The sequence below is a fragment of the Prosopis cineraria genome, unplaced genomic scaffold (assembly GCF_029017545.1).
Source record: "Prosopis cineraria cultivar Desert tree isolate PC_DT_omini unplaced genomic scaffold, ASM2901754v1 PC11, whole genome shotgun sequence".
Lineage (NCBI taxonomy): Eukaryota > Viridiplantae > Streptophyta > Magnoliopsida > Fabales > Fabaceae > Prosopis > Prosopis cineraria.
In genome coordinates this window covers 279,540-299,920 of record NW_026555342.1, presented here as the reverse complement: position 1 = coordinate 299,920, position 20,381 = coordinate 279,540, and the positions used below count along the sequence as shown (strand labels likewise).

Sequence of the window (20,381 nt, the reverse complement as noted above, 5' to 3'; positions counted from 1 at the left end):
CCATTGTAAATCGCTAATTTATCGTCTCATTCTTGGAGAAAGACATAAGGAAAGAAGAATGACGCTCCGACGACTAATAACAGATCTATTCTCAGCATCAACTATAAATATGACTCATCTATAAAATGAGATGTAAAGAAGTGATGTGCACAATTATGTGTAGTTTTTTCTAACTAACTTCCTGTTGCAATATTTATTATTTGTAGGTTTCATTAATTGTAAATTTACTCTTTAAGAGAGATTTTAATAGTAGTAGTTAATTCTTAAATTTACTCTGTTTATCCCTGTTTTTCATATCTAAAATAGAGAAACCTAAGCTTAAGAAGCTTAAGGGAATTTGTAATTATCTTTATAAGGGAGAGAGTTTTAGACTTAATAAGACATATGTGTTGTACGGTGATAATCAAGAGTTTGTTTTAATCTTGATGGATAATAAAAAAATCCCAAAGTTGCCTTGGGGATTAGATTTAGACTCAGGTGGATAGAGTTGAATCACGATAAACTCTATTTGCAAAACTTCTCTTCTTTATACTCAATTTTGTTTGTTAATATCGTTTTTTACTTATCTTTATTTTTGCAGTATTTGTTTTAAATTTTAATTAGCCTAAGACCTCTTTTGAGCGGTTTTTACGATAACATAGTAAAATTAAATAAAAAAATGCATAAAATATAAAATTATAAAAAATAAAAATATCTTTTAATGGATAATTTTTTTAGTCTTTTAGATCATAAAATTTTGAAAAAATATAATTTTAGATCCCTGTACTTTGCTTGCATTTTGCTATTACTCATTGTACTTTTTTTTTATATTCTAGATTTTTATACTTTTATTTTTATTATTTTATATCCCTCCATAAACAAAGTATAGGAATCTTCGAGGGACCTAAAATACTAAAAAAAAGTATAAGGATTGATAGTAAAATATGAGCAAAGTGTAGGGATTTAAAATTATGTTTATCTTAAAATTTTATATGAGATAACTGAATTTTTGTAAGGGAGCAAGTGATTTTTTTTTTTCAAAGAAAAAAAAAAGGATGGAGGCAAATGAAATTTTTTAAATGGGGCACATACAATTTTTAGAGTTTTGCTATGTAATATTTTCTTGGTTTGTTGGGTCCATCCTCTTCAAACAAAAGTGCAGCTCCTCGGACGTGTCTGTTATCTATCATGAGCAAGAACAAACATTGAAAAAGTAGTTTTTAAAAAAGAAACTAGAAACGTTTCCATTTCATTTTCTTTTTAGAAACATTTCTCTTCTCCCTCTCTCTTTTAATCAAATCTCATGTCTCTTTTTTTAAAGTACTTTTTTTATTTTGTATATCAAAAATTGTCCTTTTCACTTACTTTTTACTGAAAAACTCGACAATTAAGGGAGCGCTTATGTTACTTGGATATACGAGCTAATTTGGCTTGAGAGAAATGAGGTTATATATTTTGTGAGTGTTTTGATACAAGTCTTTAGCCTATATTTTGATTAGATCAATTTAATTTTTAATATCTCGCTTATTAGACCCTTTTAAAGGGTGAAGTGACACAAAAGATTGTGTGAAGTGACACAAAGCATTGTTGAAACTTGAAAAAAAAATTAATAACAATTTCATCTTTTGTTAAGAATGACATGGGCAAACATTACCAGAAAGAACAATTGACAATGAACAATAAATCTTGGTCAAGTAGACAAGTAATAAAAGAGGATCATAAAATGTGATAATAATTTTAAAGCTTCTAACAACTCAAATGAAATTAAATTTTCCCATGAAATAACTATAATATTTTCAAAGGTAAATGACTATTTTTATTAAGTGAGGAACTAAAATAATGTAATTTCTTACACTATTTTAATTACTTTTTTATTCTGTTCCCATTTTTGTAGGGACTTGGTGCATACGGAGTGTTTGGGATCTCAATTCCCTCTTCTTGTTTAATGTTATTATGTAGTAGGGCTTTGCCCTTCTTCTTTACCCAAAAAAAAAAAATAGCGTAAGAAATTACTATTTCCAATTGATTAATGAAAAATAGTAATTTGACATTTTTGAAGTTGTTATTTACGTTCAAAATTCAACACTTGTAAAATAAAATTGAAAAATGATTATTAGTTTTTATATTATTTCAATCACTTGCTTCAGGAAAATAATTATAGGCCATTTTGTCAGTTGCTTTTGAAAACATTATAGTCATTTAAAAAAAAAATGTGGACAACTCCCCAAGGATTTCAAAATTATCATCTTATTTTATGGTTTATTTTATTATTTGCTTATTTTTTTATGTAAGATTTATTTGTCATTTTTCAAGAAAAAAATCTGTTTATATTTGTAACTTATAATTATAATATTATAATATTGTAAAGGCGTCTATTGGGCGCTTGAATCGAACAATGGAGTCGGACATATAAATACGCGTGAATATAGCGGTGGTAGCTTTCTCTCTCCTCCGAGAAGAAGAAGCGCCCGACGCTGTTCTCTCTTATCCAAATGGCCGACCCGACCCGATATTCAACAAATGGATCCTCCAACCACTCCAAGTCCAGGCCTCCGCCGCCACGGCTCAGGGTACCTCCTGGTCACGTAGCTTTCCGCATGCTCTGCCATGCCTCCCGTATCGGCGGCGTCATCGGGAAGTCCGGAGCCATCATCAAGAACCTCCAGCAACTCACTGGCGCCAAGATTCGAGTGGAGGATGCCCCGCCCGATACGTCGGACCGGGTTGTAGTCATAATTGCTCCGTCTGCTATCAGTAGTAAGGTTTACCTGGGGAGGCCGGCTGAGCGGAATGGATATGGCGGTAGCGACGCTGTTGGGACGGTGTGGCCGTCGACGTTTCGAAGGCGCAAGAAGCTCTTTTGAAGGTGTTTGAGAGAGTCCTTGATGTTGCGGCGGAGACTGCCGGCACTGAAGTGAGGGATGGAGTGGTATCTTGCAGACTGCTGGCGGATTCACCACAGGTCGGGTCGGTTATTGGTAAGGGAGGGAAGGTGGTGGAGAAGATTAGGAAGGACACTGGGTGCAAAATTAGGGCTTTGAGCAGCTGTGTGCGAGATTTCATGGCCTCGGACGAAATGATTGAGGTGAGGGTTAGCATTCAGTTTTCAAATTTGAAAATTTGATACACAATGGAAGATGTATGGCGAGATAAATGCATTCGATGTAGCAAGCAGCTACCACAAGACAGCTGCACTCTGTGAAGAGTATGAATTTGGTATTTTATTTTGCGTCTTATCTTTGCTATTATTGTCATGCGGTTGCTTTGAAGTGGTAAGTTTTAGTTATTTTTCCACAAGAGTTCAATGGTCCAGAAGTGAGAGGAAAATCTACAGGGACAGAGTAAGTGAGTAGTCAAGAATCAGTACATGCATCCAGCATGTTATTCTCCGACCATTGGAAGTTCTTCAATTATGACATAAACTTTCTAACATATTGGTAATTACCTGCAAATGACCACATGCATCTGATTTATAGTTTGTAATCTGGCTAAGATTGGAAGCTTCAATTTGGTATGCGTTGGGGGGAGATACATTGCGTTCAATTTTCTCCTTGATACCTAAAATTTCTTTCAAAACATGCATAACCTACATGATATAAACATATTATTTTAGGATGACTGATCTCAAAGAATCTCTACCTTTATAGTTGAGGAAAAGGTCCATGCTAGTCAAAGGCATTGAGGCAAGGCGCTTTTAAGGCTAGTATTTCTCACGCCAAGAGATGTGCTGCTAGGCAAGTGCCACTTAGGTGCTTCTTTGTGTTTGGGAGTTAAAAGGGAACCCAGCTCAAAAATTTAAAAGTAATAACAAGATAAATAACAGGATTCAATCTTAGAATTCTAGCCCAGCCTCAGACATTTAAGAATTAGGCAAAATAGGTATTATTATTTAAAAAAAAATACTTAGGCTTAGCTTTTTGGTGATTTGCAAATTGACAAAAAAATGCCACCCTGCAAAGGACCAGAGCTACACCTTTTAGAGAGTCCTAAAGTTAATTACTAAACTTTAGACATTGACATATGGCTTAACTGATGATCTCATGTGTTTCTTAATATTAATGAGTTATGACTTGATCAGCTATGTTCTCTCAAACGTGTGTCTTTCTAACATCTCCCCCTAAGGCATTTTAGAAGTCTAGTGTCTTAAAAGCATCTTTTGCCTTTGACTACCTTGGGAGGGTCTTCTGTCATATTCTTTTGGTGATTTTGATCTGTAGATTGGATGTTTTACCTAGAGAAGCATGCATTTGAGAAAATTTATTGAGAAGCTTTTAATCTGGAAATCTCTCACTTCATAGTGGAGAGGAAGGATTTGCTTCCCATTTATTTTCCTTGAGCTATTTTAGTTCTTTGATTGGATAGGTTTTGTTTTCCCCCCTTTTGGGTGCACTATTATAGTATTTGTTACTACCAATTAATCCAGAGTCAAGTTTTGCTGGGTTCAGATTAGGGGTAACTATCCTAGCCATTTTTTCCCTATCGAAAATCATAAAGTTTGAATCCTTGACTTTTCTTTAAGGGGTATTAACTCTCTTCCATTTGACCTAACTACCATGGGTCTTTGATTGGATAGTTTATCAATAGCGAAAGACACACTTGACACTTTCTTAAAAAGAATGAGTCTGGCTTCTTTATCATTTCCACCTTTTAAGTTATTTGCTTCTTAATCCATTTGCAGTAGGTGGAATGTAAAACACGACTTAGAAATGGTAATATTTTCTGATTGAATGATCAAAGGGCATCTAAAGATGGTAACTGGGATTTAACTATTTTATGTTGTCTGAAAGGGTTTTATTCTTACACTTATTAAAGTTCTTATGATCTTGTGATAGATTGAAGGGAATGTGTCATCTGTTAAGAAGGCACTTCTTGCTGTGTCTCATTGTCTTCAAGATTGCACTCCAGCTGATAGAACAAAGATGATGGATAGCAAGACTTATGATTCTGCAGTTGTAATTCCACATGAGACTTTGACTGATCCGCATGCAGATCATCTTCTCCAGAGGAACTCTGTAATATCCGCTGCTTCCAAGAGCTCAAACAGCTTTTCCTCTGGGCTTCATTCATTGTCAGCTGATTTTAACAGGATCTCAAGCCTGGATCCCCAGGCACTTCAGCAGGAAGTTACCTTCAGAATTCTCTTCCCCAGTGATAAGGTTGGCTGTGTTATTGGAAAGGGTGGCAGTATTGTTAAAGCTCTTCAGAATGAGACAGGGGCTTCTATAATGGTTGGTCCTTCAGTAGCTCATTGTGAGGAAAGGGTTGTTACTATTACTGCTTCAGAGGTTTGTTATATCTTATTGTTTTCCTTTTACTTCTGCTTCTTGGAGTTCTACGTGTCATTATCTTTCCTTTTCATATTAATTTTTTTTTCTTTTGATGTTGACTTCATTTTGTTCTCTGTCTACTTCATTTTGGTTGTTGATAGAGCAGAATGACATTGTGCAATACCACCTTGTGGGATAAGGTTTGTTGTTGTTGATGTTGGCTTCATTTGCTGCAGAGTCATGAAGCAAGATATTCCCCAGCACAGAAGGCTGTTGTCCTTGTTTTCTCTAAGTCTGTTGAGGCTGGCAGTGAGAATGGGCTAGACCCAGGATACAATAGGGGGTCATCTGTTACTGCACGAATCCTAGTCCCCACAAATCAAGTTGGTTGTTTGTTAGGAAAAGGGGGAGCAATAGTCTCAGAAATGCGGAAAAAAACTGGGACTAGTATAAGAGTAATTGGGACTGATCAGGTTCCAAAATGTGCATCAGATAATGATCAAGTGGTACAGGTGAGTGGGGGGGTGTGTGTGTTTAGTTTTGACCAATAAAAAGATGCTGATGAATGCTCTGTTTTTTTAGGAATTTTTTTAATGCCATTTTGTGTGTCTTACAACCAATTACCTTAAAAGTAATTAAATTTTCTCACAATTTATTGTACTGACTTTCTGTTGCCTGCTTCACCCTTTACCCTTTTTTCTTCTAAAACATGTTAGCCTTTATCCATGGTATTTGATATCATTTCAAGATATGTGCCTCCTCTGCTGCCATGTCTATCGAGGTTTATCTCTAAGGTTGTATTGTGCCATTATTGTTCCTGGCTGGCTTTTGATTTTTTTTTCCTCCCATCACATCACATTGAAAAAAAAATTAAGGCGAGGATGATAAAGAATAAAAGAATATACCTGAAATAGAAGTGAAAGTGAGCTTCATAACGTTGAGGGCTAAAGTCAGGTGACTGCCCAGACAATATAAGTTGCCTCTCCTGATTTGGATAGTAACTCGTAAGGCGTGTATGAAGTGGTGTTTTTTTCATGTTTATTGGTATTTGATACTTTCAATCGACACTCACTATGAAAGATTGGAGCCATCTCTTACTAAGATAAAACTAGGTAATTGTGCTTACTACTGTTGTAGCATCTGCTACAGTGAGGGTCGCTGAACCTATTCTGTGTGGCCACTAGTGGTCTTTATCATGCTTTTCTTTCATATCCACTATGTCAGAGAAGAAAGAACCTTGACCTAGTAATCTGATAAGGGGTGATGATTAATGGATGGAAATTATTTAGAGAAAGAACGGAGTGGGAATTTAAATTTTAAAACATATCCTTTGACAGTATGGTCTGTATGGGAGTGGACCAATCTCCTTAATACAAAGATAATTTCATCTCTGAAAATGAAGCTAAGTAAAAATGATCTGTTTATATGAGACAGCTTACAATATAGTAGAAATAGCCACTAATTCTAAAAGATAGGCAGCGGTACAGTAGTGAGGAAACAGGGGTATGAAGTATGGGAAGTGGGATTTCAGGAAGTGGTATAGTTGGGCTCCGTGTATAGATGGTGTAAGTTGACTTTGGCGTAAAATTCAACTAAAAGGCTCGATTCCCTATTGATTGTAAGGATAGATAAGTCAGTTACGTTATTTGGCAGTTCTAGTTAGTTAGTACAACAGTAACGGAATGCATCTTGTAATGCCCTTTTATAAATAACTTGTGGCATATAAGTGAGAGGATCTATCAATACAATTCATTTATTTTGATTCCCTTGAAGGTTGATCTCGCTGTATGAATCCTCAGATCTGTCTTTAGTTCTTTTAAATCACTTGGAAACACTCCAGTTAGAACAATGTTTTGGCTGGTTCTTGATTCTTGTGCATTTAGCTGACTACTAGTGATATGCCTGGACACTCCCCTCTTTCTTGGTGTTACACAAATGCTTGGCTGAATTTTGGAATTTAGCAGGGTCATAGTTGTCTAGAGAACTTTATTAATTCTTTCCAGTACAAGATAGTCTTTCCATGGTCAACCCAAGCAAATAAATCAACAGCATTGCCGCAAGTTTCAACTTTTAAATCTCCTGAATATTGGTAATAGCAAAAATATTATACTTTTGGAATCCATCCCATGGATCCCTTCAAATTAGGTAAATTTCACCATGGCATACAATTTCTGCAAAGGATTCCTCAACGACAAAGGGCTATCTACAACTGCATCTTCATTGTCTAACCAGTAGGATTTTTTCCCTCTGTTGCATGCTTCTTGACTTGGTTCTGTCCGTTTGGTATTGGTTTTGCGGGTAGCCACTTCAGTAGTCGTAACGTCATTTGGTTCTGATTTGGAAGCAGTAAATGATAAATGCTTGAGCAATGGTGTTTGCATTTGGGTTGGTGGGTGGATTGGCAGATTCATTAGTGGAAGGAATGGCTGTGTTGATCATGATGGGTCAATTAACTCTGATAATAAAATGAGGGATGAGATAATATGACAATTAAGAATAATGAGGGGTGACATTATTAAGGCAAGAATGGTATGAGAATTGAAATCGCTGTTCCTTCAACAATGTGAGAGAAGACCAATCCCTACTACAAAGATAAATTCATTTCTGAATATGTCCTAATGATCTAAATATAACCAGTACAGCCATTATTCCTAAAAGATCAGCAGTATTGCATCAGTGGAGAAATGAGGGCATGATTTAGTCATAGTAGTTATTATAACATTAAGGTCTTTAACTACTGCGATTTCGTAAAGCTTTCTCCCTTTCTTCTAGCAAATTAGCTGCTCAGAGGTGATCTTGTATCAATATCCTTGTAAAGGATGTTCATGAACAACTGCTACAATGCTGACACGCTCAAATTAGATTTAGTTGTGTCTCTTCCTTGGGAAATATATTTTGAAAAGCCAACTTTGGTTCTCTGTTTCTCTCCTTTGGAGAATAAGAGTTTTATTGAAGCCATAGGAATTTCTTCTCCTTTCATCATAGTCCTGTAGATAAATATCATCTATGCTTTTTACACTAGTCAAATGTGATATCTATCATCTTCATCCCAATTGCATATCAGTTATTGCAACTGCAATGTGCGGATTTGAAATTAAATTAGGAGTTCTCAGTGAGTTGCTGTATCTTCTAGAAATCTATGATTTTTTAGCCAAGCCAAAGATGACTTGCTTGATCTCCTTGCTAGCACACATACCAGTTATAGCTGCTGCTTGGACATTCAATCGTTGTGTCATGGTAGTAACCAGTTTGGAATCACCCAAATTAGTGATCTTCAAGGTCATTCTGTAAACTTGGAGCTGTGGTTGAGATGTACCTGAATTCTTAGTTGGGTTTGATCATTTATTTTTTACCTTCCTTTCGTGTATTTAGATTTGATGGGAGTTTCATCCTATTTCATAGATATACATATTTACATACACATATAGATGCATGTAAACGCCCATGATATGTATATGTTCTAAAGCATCCATTTTTACTAGTGTAAACTGTAAATTAAAAATAGTCATACTATGCAAGGTCCAGTTCATACAATGAGTTTCCCCAAAATCTTCTGTTGGATTTCACATTTATATTATGATAATGAGCAACCCAGAAACAAAATATTTCCTCCATAGATAAGACGATATCCACTATTTGTTTTTTTCCCCTTTTGGTTAGTTTTGTTCAAGTTTGACATGCAAGATCAATATGAATTACTAATAATTTAGCAACTGCATTGATGAAAATGTCCTATAAGATATGAAATATACATTCTTTCATGTGGATGCCTAAACGGTTATTAATTTTCTGTATGTATATTTTCCCCCTCAGATATCAGGAGTGTTTTCAAATGTTCAAGATGCTTTGTATAATGCAACTGGTAGACTAAGAGATAATCTTTTTGCCAGTACACAAAATGTTGCCAGTACAAGGAGCACCTCCTCTGTTTTCCATGACACTGGCCCCTATGGGAGGCCAGTGGATTGTGCTCCTCTTGGTGCCCAACCAGGTGCTGGGATTTCTCATAATCAGAGTAAACAAACATTTTCTTCAAGCATAGATCATCCTGGAGTTACTCGAAATTTAGATTGTTCTCCTTCACCAGGGTTATGGACATCACAGGTATATTTCTGCATCTCTTCTGACTGGTTTTGCTTCACTAGGTTTTCCTCATCAAATGGATCTTTTGTATTGCAGATGGCTTCAAGAGGCAGTGATGATGTTGGTAGGAAATTGAGTTCTCTTAACTGTGGCTTGGAACTAGGCAGGTTGGTGATATGAAAACCAATCTACTAGTTTTGAATGCAAAGCTATATTTTATTTTGTATTAAATTAACCACCTTCAAATCACAGATCTGTCATTTAGAGAGCAGAAAAATGTTATTTAGGTTTGTAATGACTCGTGTTGATATCTGTGGTATATATCATGTCTAACTCTGTCTGATCCAGTCAAGTGAAATTGCTTGTGCTGCAGTGCTCATTTTTCTACTGAGTTATGCCTGCTGAAGCGCGTAGTGTTTTTTTTTGTTTAGTCTCTCCAGTGCTGCCATTTGGATGCCAATTTTGGCATTCAATCACCTCTAGTGAAATTGTTGTGTGCAATGTTCTCAGATGGCATACCATTATACTTGACCACCATCTGATATTTTGTTTTCTCATTGACCTTTTTGTGTGATAATACCTCTAATATGAAACCCTAGCTTTGGAGTGAAATTTTAGGCTTCTGTAGCCTTCAAAAGTGCTGTTTCTGATAGTGGTGAAAATAAAGCATTGGGCACATTAAACGAGGTGTCTCAAATGATTGTTTCTTATCATCATCATCTTCTTATCTGCAGTGCAAGCAAAGCTGCCATTGTGACTAGTACAACTGTGGAAGTTGTGGTTCCTGACCATGTTTTTGACTCTGTATATGGGGAAGGTGGTAACAATCTGACGCGTCTGAGACAGGTACTATGGCAATGTTTTTTGAAACTTAAAATGACATGTCATGTACAAGTTTCTATTTTGTAGGTTAAGTTTGTATGTGGAAGTAATCATACAACCTCGTAGCAGTACCTACACATTTATTTTGTGGTTGTTCAGTTGTCCAATGGCTGGTCTCATGAATCATTATGAACTTGCATTTTCATGAACTAATTTCAATTGTTCCTTTTGGTAACTGATTAATTGGAATCTCCAATGACTCAAAAGTGCTGGATAATATATTTGGTAAAGGAAAAAGTTGTATGGAAACTCCAATACTGTGAGTACATTGGCTATTGCATGCAACTAATCCATGGAGCATTATTTGATTCTTCTCGTTCTTTTTTTTTTTTTGGGGGGGGGGGGGGACCATCGAAGCATTAGTTGAATCTGCATTGTCATTCCAGCTTCTTGTTGTAGAAGCTTCAAAATGTCCTGCTTCTCATTAAATTCTCTAGGAAAAATATGGCTTTGGGTCCTTGCACTTTGCTCGTATTTTGCTTTTGGTTTCCATACTTTTTTTTTAAGTATTTTAAGTTTCTACACTTTTGTTTTTCATTGTTTTAAGTTCCTCCTAAGTCCCTACACTTTGTTCATGGGGGACTGAAAACAATGAAAAACAAAAGTGTGGAGACCTAAAACACCGAAAAAAAAGTGCAGGAACCAATGGCAAAATGAGAGCAAAGTGCAGGGATTAAAAGTTATATTTTCCCAATTCTCTACTATATTTCTCTGGATCATATTTCAGGCTGTTCTTTTTAACCATAATGGACTTGTATTTTCACATGCTAATTTCAATTCTTCCTTTTGGTAACCGACCTATTGGAATCTCCAATGAGTCAAAATTGCTGGATGACATGTTTGTTGAAGGAAAAGGTTGCATGTAAACTCCAGTACCATGAATACATTGGATTTAACATGCAACTAATCCATGAAGCATTAATTGAATCTGCGTCGTTATTCCAGCTTATTGTTGTAGAAACTTCAAAATTTTCTTCCTCTTTCCATTAAATTATCTTTCTCTTCTCTATTTCCCTGTATCAGATTTCAGGCGCCACAGTTATTGTCCACGAGCCTCGTCCAGGAACAAAAGACAAAACTATTGTCATGTCTGGTACACCAGATCAAACCCAAGCAGCACAGAGCCTTCTTCAAGCATTTATTCTCACTGGATCGTCATGACTTTATTGTCTGAGCCACAGTCCATTATTATTATTTTTTTTTTCGTTTCACAGATATTTACTTCAGTCCCTTCCCTAGTCTAGGTTTTTTGGCCCCTTCCCTTTTTGGCTCTCACAGCAAAATGTACATTAATATATATGTACGTGCCTTTTGTATTATGCCATTGGTTAAATTAATTCAGGTCAGGTTGCTCCCAAAGCATTAGAGTGCTGGTTTGGGGGGGTTAGGCTTGGGAGCTCAAAATGTCAATGTGCTTGTTGATTCTTTAGAATAAACATCATTGACAGTTAGCCTCCATTCAATGCCATTCTGTCTCTTTTCCTGTTTTGGCATTTTGTGTTTTGGCAAGTTCTGGGGAAATTTTCGATCAAGTCACATGTCAGGAAATTAATGTTAATTAAGTCTTCTTAATTTCACTAATTAAAAAGGTTTTGAGGGATTTTGTTGTGATATCAGATACATGCAATGTAATCAAAATTCATTTGTGGTGTGTTTGGATTAATTGAGATTTAGATTGGGATTTGAATTTAAATTAGATTTTTTATTTGAATGAACAAAATTTTATGGATTTGAATTTTAAATTCATCTCTTATTATATTTTTTTTTGTAATTTCAAATCCTTTGTCTATTTTAATTATTTGAAATTTTAATTATTTTTTTATCAATGAAATTTCAATCATTTCAAACTCGTGTTTATATTTTGTGGTTTTATTATTCTTGCATCTCTTCTTACTTGTTATTGGTTAAAAAATATAAGTGAATTCATTACTTTTGATTTTTTGTTTTTGTTTTGAATCTTAACTCTTCAATCTTCTTCATCAATTTTTTTTTTAAACAAAAGATTTTGAATGCATGAATTCTAAATATGAGATTTAAAATGTAAGATTTTAAATTTTAAATTTAAATCTAAATCTATCAATCCAAACCTTATCTTGGTTTAACTCGTGATTGCCTTTTATTTGTAGTTATTGGTATAGTATGAAAATTTTGGTCAACTCACCTGGTTTAACTAATAAACTATTAAGATAGTATTTGCACTAGTTTAATAAAATGCTTCATTTATAACTAGTTTAATTACAGTTTGATTATAATTTTAATCATTATTTTTTGAACTTGTATCTTGATCAATTCAATAATCGATTTAGCTTTTAGTACATTGGTTATTAAAAATGTCATGATGATGCATGATAAAGGTGTTATTTACAATAGACTCTTTTAGGTTCAAAATATAGAATATTTTTTTTACTAATTACCAAAAAATGTACACTTTACAAAAAAAAAGTTTATAACATAAAAGTATTTTTTTTCCCCCACAAATGCTCTTATTAGTTGTATTAGATAGATTATATAAGAAAGAAATTAAATTTAATAAAGATAGATTAATTTTAATTGAAAAATGAGCCTAAAAAATAGTGATAATTTTCTTAACATTTTAATTATACAAATCACTTTTAACTATTTTTCAATCTTTGTGAAATAATTAAGTATTCTATATTTTAAAACTAGAAGTAGATTTTCATGACTTGGTACTTCAGTCTATTTGCACTTTTAAATTGTCCTTTACAATAAATATCATTACTTTTTGGGAAAATCACGATCAAAGATCACTGCAGACAATTAATTTCATTGCAAGACTAAATAATTATGATATTTCTCTGTAAGATCAAAGGACGTAAATGTAATTAAAATTTATTGTAAAAAGATAAAACTATCCCTGACATATATTTATTGTGATGGGAAAATTGATTATTGTTAAAATGGAAATGAAATTTGTTCACTAAATTACAACAATTATTCTCTACCAAGTTAATATTTTATATTTGTTAATGAAAGAATTGATTGTTATTAGAATAAAAATGAAACTTAATTTCTCCCCGATGAGGACTTGTTTATCAAATCACAACACTTATTTTTTTCTACTACCAAGTTAATTTTTAAGAATTGTTAATAAAAGAATTAATTGATGTTAAAATGAAAATGAGTCTTTTTTTTCTCCAAATGGGGACTTGTTTAGCAAATTACAACACTTGTTCCTCTCCATCATCAAATTAATTTTTTGAAGTTGTTGATAAGAAAATTAATTATTGTTAAAATGAAAATAATTTTTTTTTGACTGGGGAGTTGTTAAAAGAATACACACACATGAGGGTAGTTTTGTCTTTTCACAACAAATTTTAATTCAATTTAAGTCATTTGATCTTGCAGAGTAATATTAGAATTATTTGTTTTTGAATGGCAATTAATTATCTCTAGTAATCCTTGATTGTGATTTTCCCTTACTTTTTTGTCCTTCAACTTAATTTCCCAAAATACTCCTTTCATTTTTTTTAACATCCTATCTAATCCTTTGTAGGAAAGGGAATCTCACACAAATGCATTCCTCATTGGTCCTTTAACCTCTTAAATATATTTTCATTTTATGTATATAAATAAATGAATTATAAGTCCAGAATAATATGCTTCATTTTAGGTTCTAAGCAAATCAGGATTCTTTTAAAATAGAGTAAAACACCCTAACTTTTTCTCTATTTTATCTTAATTATTGATATCTTTTTTCTATTTATGAAACATATACAAACCTCCCCTAAGATGAATAAATACAAAACACAAATATTTCCTCTATTTTAGAAATTTTATTTCCATTCATCTAACTGTTAGTTGATCGTTAAGTTATATATGTTGGACAAAAATGCCCCCTCTTCAAATATAAATATTGTCTAAAAATATTTAAATTACCCAAAAAAATAATGAAAATATTTTTTTTAATTTTAAATTTATATTTTAATTTTTTTATTTTGTTAACATATTTATTTAGTATTTTTAAAAAATCTCAAATACATAAATTGGTTAAAACTTAAAATAATATAAGGAGAACCACATCCAAATACCACTCAAACAAATTATTCACAAATAAATATTAATATGAAATGGATTATTGTTAAAATAAAAATGTTACTTTTTTTTTCTCAAATAGGACTTGTTATTAATTTTTATCTATGAACAATTTACTTGAGTGGTCCTTGGATGTGATTCTCCAAATAATATGTCAAACATGCAATTAAAAGGACTTAATGAAATAAGAACTTCCGGGCCAAAAATAAAATAAGTATTTAATATAATAAATTACTTAATATAATTGATGTTTATTTTTTCAACAAAAAATTAAATTATATTTTTAAATATCCACCAACTTAATGATTTAATTTTTTAAAAATTGAAAGAAATAATAGACAATTAAATTATAATGACAAATTAATAATTTTAAAATTTTTAACATAATTATAAACAAAAAATTAAGTATTTTAAAATTTTGGACGGAATATTCCCAATGATGTTAAAAATAGGACTAACCTGAAGATTTTCAAAATAAAAAGGAGATCTTTATAAAAAAAGAGAGGCTATTCTATCATTATTATTATTTTTGGATAAGTGAGAGATTATTGTATTTTACTCTTTAAATCATCCTCTTTAATCTTGCCCTGCTAGCATGAGACCAACCCGATCCACACGTACCCGCGTTAAGCATAGAGGGGGCCAATTGCCATCACTAAAAAAGAAAAAATTGTATTTAATTTTTAGTTAAAATTACACTTGTCTTCCTTTAAAATTACAACTGCCTCCTTTGAAAAATCAAGAGAGAATTACATTTAAAGACCACTTAAAAAAATTATTTATAATAAGGGTTAATACAAAATAAATTGTTGTTAAGATAGAAATTTAACCTATTTTTTTAGAATGAAACTTGTTGTTAGTTCTTGTTTGTGAATAATTTATTTGAGTGGTCCTTGAATGTTATTTTCCCAAAAATCAATTATCCCATATTCTCTTTAAAACTATCAATTATACATATTTAAAAATATTATTTATTCTTATATTTATTATAAAAATAAATTCATGATACAAATGAAATTAATATAAATTTTTAAACTTTTCATATAATTTATTTATATATTCTTTAATTTAATTAATACTTAGAATTATATTTCTTCAAAATATCAACATTTATATTTAACTTAAATAATGCCGCCTTGATAAATTTTTCTAGGTCCGTCATCCAATAGAATCTTCTTATGAGTTACTCATCTTTCCACGAACAAAATCCAAATCAAAAAAAAAACGAAAACACTCAGGTAAAACAAAATGATAAAATTAGTAGCAAAATTACCACATTTTATAACTTGAGAATAAATATAAATAGAATTCTCCACATGCAAACGAATATAACTGAGTACGTATTTCATCTTAACATTGATATATATATATTTTTTCCTAACCATCTTTCTCATAATAAACACCATACATCTGTTGTGGTAAATAATAAATAAATTCATTAAAAAAAAAAAAAACGCTACATGCAATCATAGTGTTTTAATGCACAAAGTCTTCATATAACAACGGCATGCCCCACCAAAAAGCACTTATCTAACAAGTTTGTCATAGCTCCACGTGGCTGCAAATAAGCTCCAACAGAAATTCAAATTCAAAGTGTAATATATACAATTGACTCCACCTAATAAAATAAGATTTATTGTTGTAATCGTATTCATATTCAAAATGAAACAAAGCACCAAGTCAACAACACAAGAATTGTATTCATGGCAATGATTTAAAAATTGGATTGAATTGGAGGATTGAACTAATCAAAATGTTGATAGGAGCAGTTAACAACTTAATTTAGACTAAAAAATTATTTTTATGATTGAATCGGATTGAACTGGAGTCGAGCCACTAAGCCAAAAATGGGACAGTTTTAAACATAATATTTAAAAAAAGCTTAAAAAATTTTAAAAAATAAAAAAATTCAAAAATTAAATCTTTTTAAAAGTCAATTTTATTTTTGAACAATTTACATGCATAAAATATAATTTAAGACCATCTTTTTATAAAGACATTGATAGTTATAGGTGTAAATACAAATATTTTTGAGTCTATTTGTATCTAATTTAACCAAGATCTATCTATATTTGATAAGTTATAAAATTATAATTTATAATATTAATTTACAGTCATGTCGTTTTATTAATATACTATAAATTTTTTCTTATATTTATTTTTAATATTATTTTTATTTAATTATTACATCATCAATCTAACTGTTGGTCTAACTAGCTAGACTATAAAAATCAAAAATGTTGATTTTTTCGGTTCACCGTTCACAGACAAAAAGACAAGTTTCAGGTGTTTATTATCAGGTTTTTCGATTAATATATGTTTTTTTCACGGATCAAAAGTCATAACTACATGGGTCTTTCATAAATCTCCAATAACGCATTACGTTTTTACTTATGAGTTCTGACAATCATCTAAAGAACTTTTACCAAATTCATACCTTTTACTTATTTATCAACCGCAAGTAATTACACAGTTCAAACCAGTCACATCATCCAATATTTGCCAACAATTTATACAGGAATGATACAGCACACCCACCTCAAAGTTGCATTTGAGCCATTCGACAATATAAATCAGTGCCTACAATTCCCAGTTTTCTTGAAGCACATTCTTATTCCAGCAGTCCAAATTTTGATAGCAATGGTGATGCATAATAATTTGCCAGCATTTCTAATAATATCCTCCACATATAGAAGTGCCACTTTTTCCCAACATTGCTCCTAATTCAAAAAATAATAATGATAAAGTTAGGACTTTCCCCCAAAAAAAAAAGAAATAAAATAAAATAAAAGACACAGACACTAATTTAAAAATGAAGCATCTATCATGGACAAACCCACAAAACTTCTTTTTCTTTTTTAAAAAATAAACAATGAACTGTCATCATTTTGAAGAATAGATGTGCAACTCCATCTCATGTTTAATCCAATGGTATCAGGTTTGTATAGAAAATTAGTGTTCAGCAGAGTTTGCCTTGCGGGTCAACAGATTCCAATTCCAAGATAAATGGTTGCTTCACTTGGGCACATGTCATCATTGATCTTCTGTCTAACCCTAGCAGTTTAAAATGCTTTAGTAAAGCTGAAAGTTAGTACACAGAATGACATCAGCAAGCAGGAAAAGTTATGATCCTTTATTTATTAATTTTCATGAGCAGGAAATGTTATGATCCAATGAAGAATTTACAGACAACTGCAAAAGGTCAACTAACCAAATACTTCAACGGCAATCATCTATGTTGGAAATAAAATCCAACATATGGGGCCCACACATGTATATGTTAAAAATATGTGGCCATTATTTAATTAAATTTAAATAAAGTGATTTATTTAAATTTAAGTTTAAAAGCTTAGAAGTATAATTATGATAGGATAAATTTGTAGAGATCAAGGTGATATTTATGATTTGTTGAGGGGCCAAATCACAAATATCACAAACCTATTAACTCTATAAATAGGGGTTATGATCATTGGTTTAGTTAGTTAGAAGGAACATCCTTCAATCCCCTTTCTTGGAAGCATACAGAATTTCCACTGGCGATAAATTCAGGAAACACACCTTTAAAACATGGCGATGGATTCAGGTATGCTTCCGTGTTCTATCTCTATTCCCAAGTCTTGGTATAAAAATGATCTTATGGGCTTATATAAATTTAATTATGCCTTCATATTCTTCTACTGTTGTGATCAAATCTATCACCATCTACTCCTGTCACTTTCATAAGCAATTATTTGTATCTTTAGTTCACATTCTTATGAATAACAAACTAGTAATGACTGCAACATGCATGGTGGCTGGGAAAAATACAGCAATTTGTATTGTGGGTAGTTGGTTCATATGCCTTGGGAAATAAAACCAGTTAGCTTTTAGAACTCTTTTATTAATTTGTAAGTTCATTCCAAGAAATTTCTCGATCATATGGCATAAGATGCTCACCACAGATTATGTGAAACTCCAGTTTCATGTTGTGCCTTCTCTCTGATACATTACTATTCCCTGTTCTTGCATTTTGATAAACATGTTCCTAAGGAGAATAAGATCCAAAGCCAATCTGCGCAGCAGCACAGTGAATCCTGAATTGATTTTTATCTGCTGGTATCATCTGCAGCAGTCTGGAAAATGCTGCATTGCAAAAATGACCAAAATGTTACCCTAAAACAAAACAAAATATGATAAATCTAAAAGGGAGAATTACAAGCAGGTCTCATATAGGAAAATTAATTGCTATAAAGTTCATTGACAACTAAAGTAAACTGTATTAACAACTAATTGTGTTATTAATGCAGTTTAGCTCAGTTGTCAATGAATCTTATAATAATTAATTTTTTTATATGAAACTTTAACATAATTCTCTCAATCTAAAATGTTAGAGTGCTTATGTTAAAACCATAAATCACCAATGAAACCCACAAAGAAGTCAGAAATATTAAATGTGGAACATAAGATCCCTAACTTGTTCGTCTTTCTCACCAAAGCCAACAAATTGTTCAAATATTATTGTCTCAAGTTCAAAATATAGGACAGAGAACAATGTCTAGATTAAGCAAAATTCAAAATTTGGGTGTTCTCTTTCTCATCAATTTAAGCACAACTTTCGTAGTTGAAATTTTCCAAAACAAAACAACAAAGATGGAGACTAGAATTGAGAAAACCACATTTCATTTTATGTTTTCATGACTCCGTCATGGTTCTATTCGGACATCCATTATCAAGTTGTTCTCCCACACTAATCATAAAATCAAAATAAGCTTGAGCTCAGCATCTTTGAAAGAACATAAATATAAATCATCATATAACATCATCAATAAATCATAGCCAATCTGTGCACGCACTTTATTACATAATATCATCAATGACTCACAATCAGTTGAGGCCAACGAGTCAGATTTTCTTAATCACATAATATTTTTATCAACATAATTATCAAACAAATATCATTATTAGACATACTTTACATTTAATTACAATCTCAAGTTAACAGTCTCAATAAATCCTTGCTACTCATTTCATGTCACTAATCATATAGAAATTTAATTGCAGCTGCAAATACAATTATATGTAATAATAAGATTTTTGACTACTTTCACTCTTGGGTTACTATCCTAAGAGTCAAATTTGGATTTTCTAAGAAAGTTACTTCAAACTCAAACTCCAAACATAATCAATTTTCAACCAAATTCACAAAATAACATTAATAACTAGCCATCATTAATTAACCCTTAACAATGATTAAGATCCGATCTCTTATTAAGTGTGATTAAGTATATTTAGACTAAAAAATAATCTTCATTAGTTTATTTAACTCCTTTTAGGCTCACTAATCACTTCCATTAACTTTCATTAACTTAAACTTAATTATTTAAGATTATGGTTTACTCTAAAACCCTTGCTAATGATGTTTAATGCTGCTTGTCATTAAAACCTAAGTATATTAGCATTAAATAACTCCCAAACAACCCATTTAACTCATATGATGGTTGTAGCTCAACCGTCAATTTGACAACCACGTCCCTTGCATTTAAACTAGAAAAACAAAGCTAAAGAGGTAGAAGGAGGAAAGATAGGGCTTACCCAAGGTTATAAAAGTTTTAATATACTCCCATTACCCTCTAGAATGAAACTCTAGCAGAGAACTTCACCTTCCTTTTGTCCAAACCCTCACACTTCATTTTTGTCTATGAAAACATTGTGTAGACTCTAGTTTTAATTTTTTGTTGTGCTAGTTGTGATAAATTGTACTTCTCATTATGGCAGATAATTCAAAATAGGTAACATTATTAAGGCCTAATTTCTTAGCCCAATAACCTCTCAAGTCCCATACTAAACCTTTTAGAGAGTTCAATAGACCTAAATAGCCATTCAAACCCAAATGTTAGCTCCTAATCACCCCTATTTAATTAATTAAACCACCTAATTAATTAAATTAATCATTAAATAAATTTCTAGATGTTGCATTATACAACACCAATTATTTACAACAAGACAGAGGGTAATGACAACAAAGCAAGGTAAAATGACAATAGGACAAAAGACATTGACAACTAATGTTTTATAATTCACCTTAAGTTCTTTTTATATATATATCTATATATATATATAAAATAAATATTTTGCATG

At 32.0% G+C, this 20,381-nt stretch overlaps 1 protein-coding gene across 1 annotated transcript; it reads left to right on the top strand.

Annotated features, from left to right (window-relative positions):
• Positions 1 to 2,416: 2,416 nt before the first annotated feature.
• LOC129285810 (KH domain-containing protein HEN4-like) lies at positions 2,417 to 11,698 on the top strand. Its single transcript, XM_054921718.1, is given in 8 exon segments — positions 2,417 to 2,810; positions 2,813 to 3,064; positions 4,812 to 5,264; positions 5,483 to 5,758; positions 9,060 to 9,350; positions 9,426 to 9,496; positions 10,064 to 10,175; positions 11,235 to 11,698. Coding segments are annotated over 8 exon segments (1,932 nt in total). The 5' UTR covers positions 2,417 to 2,471; the 3' UTR covers positions 11,373 to 11,698.
• Positions 11,699 to 20,381: the final 8,683 nt, after the last annotated feature.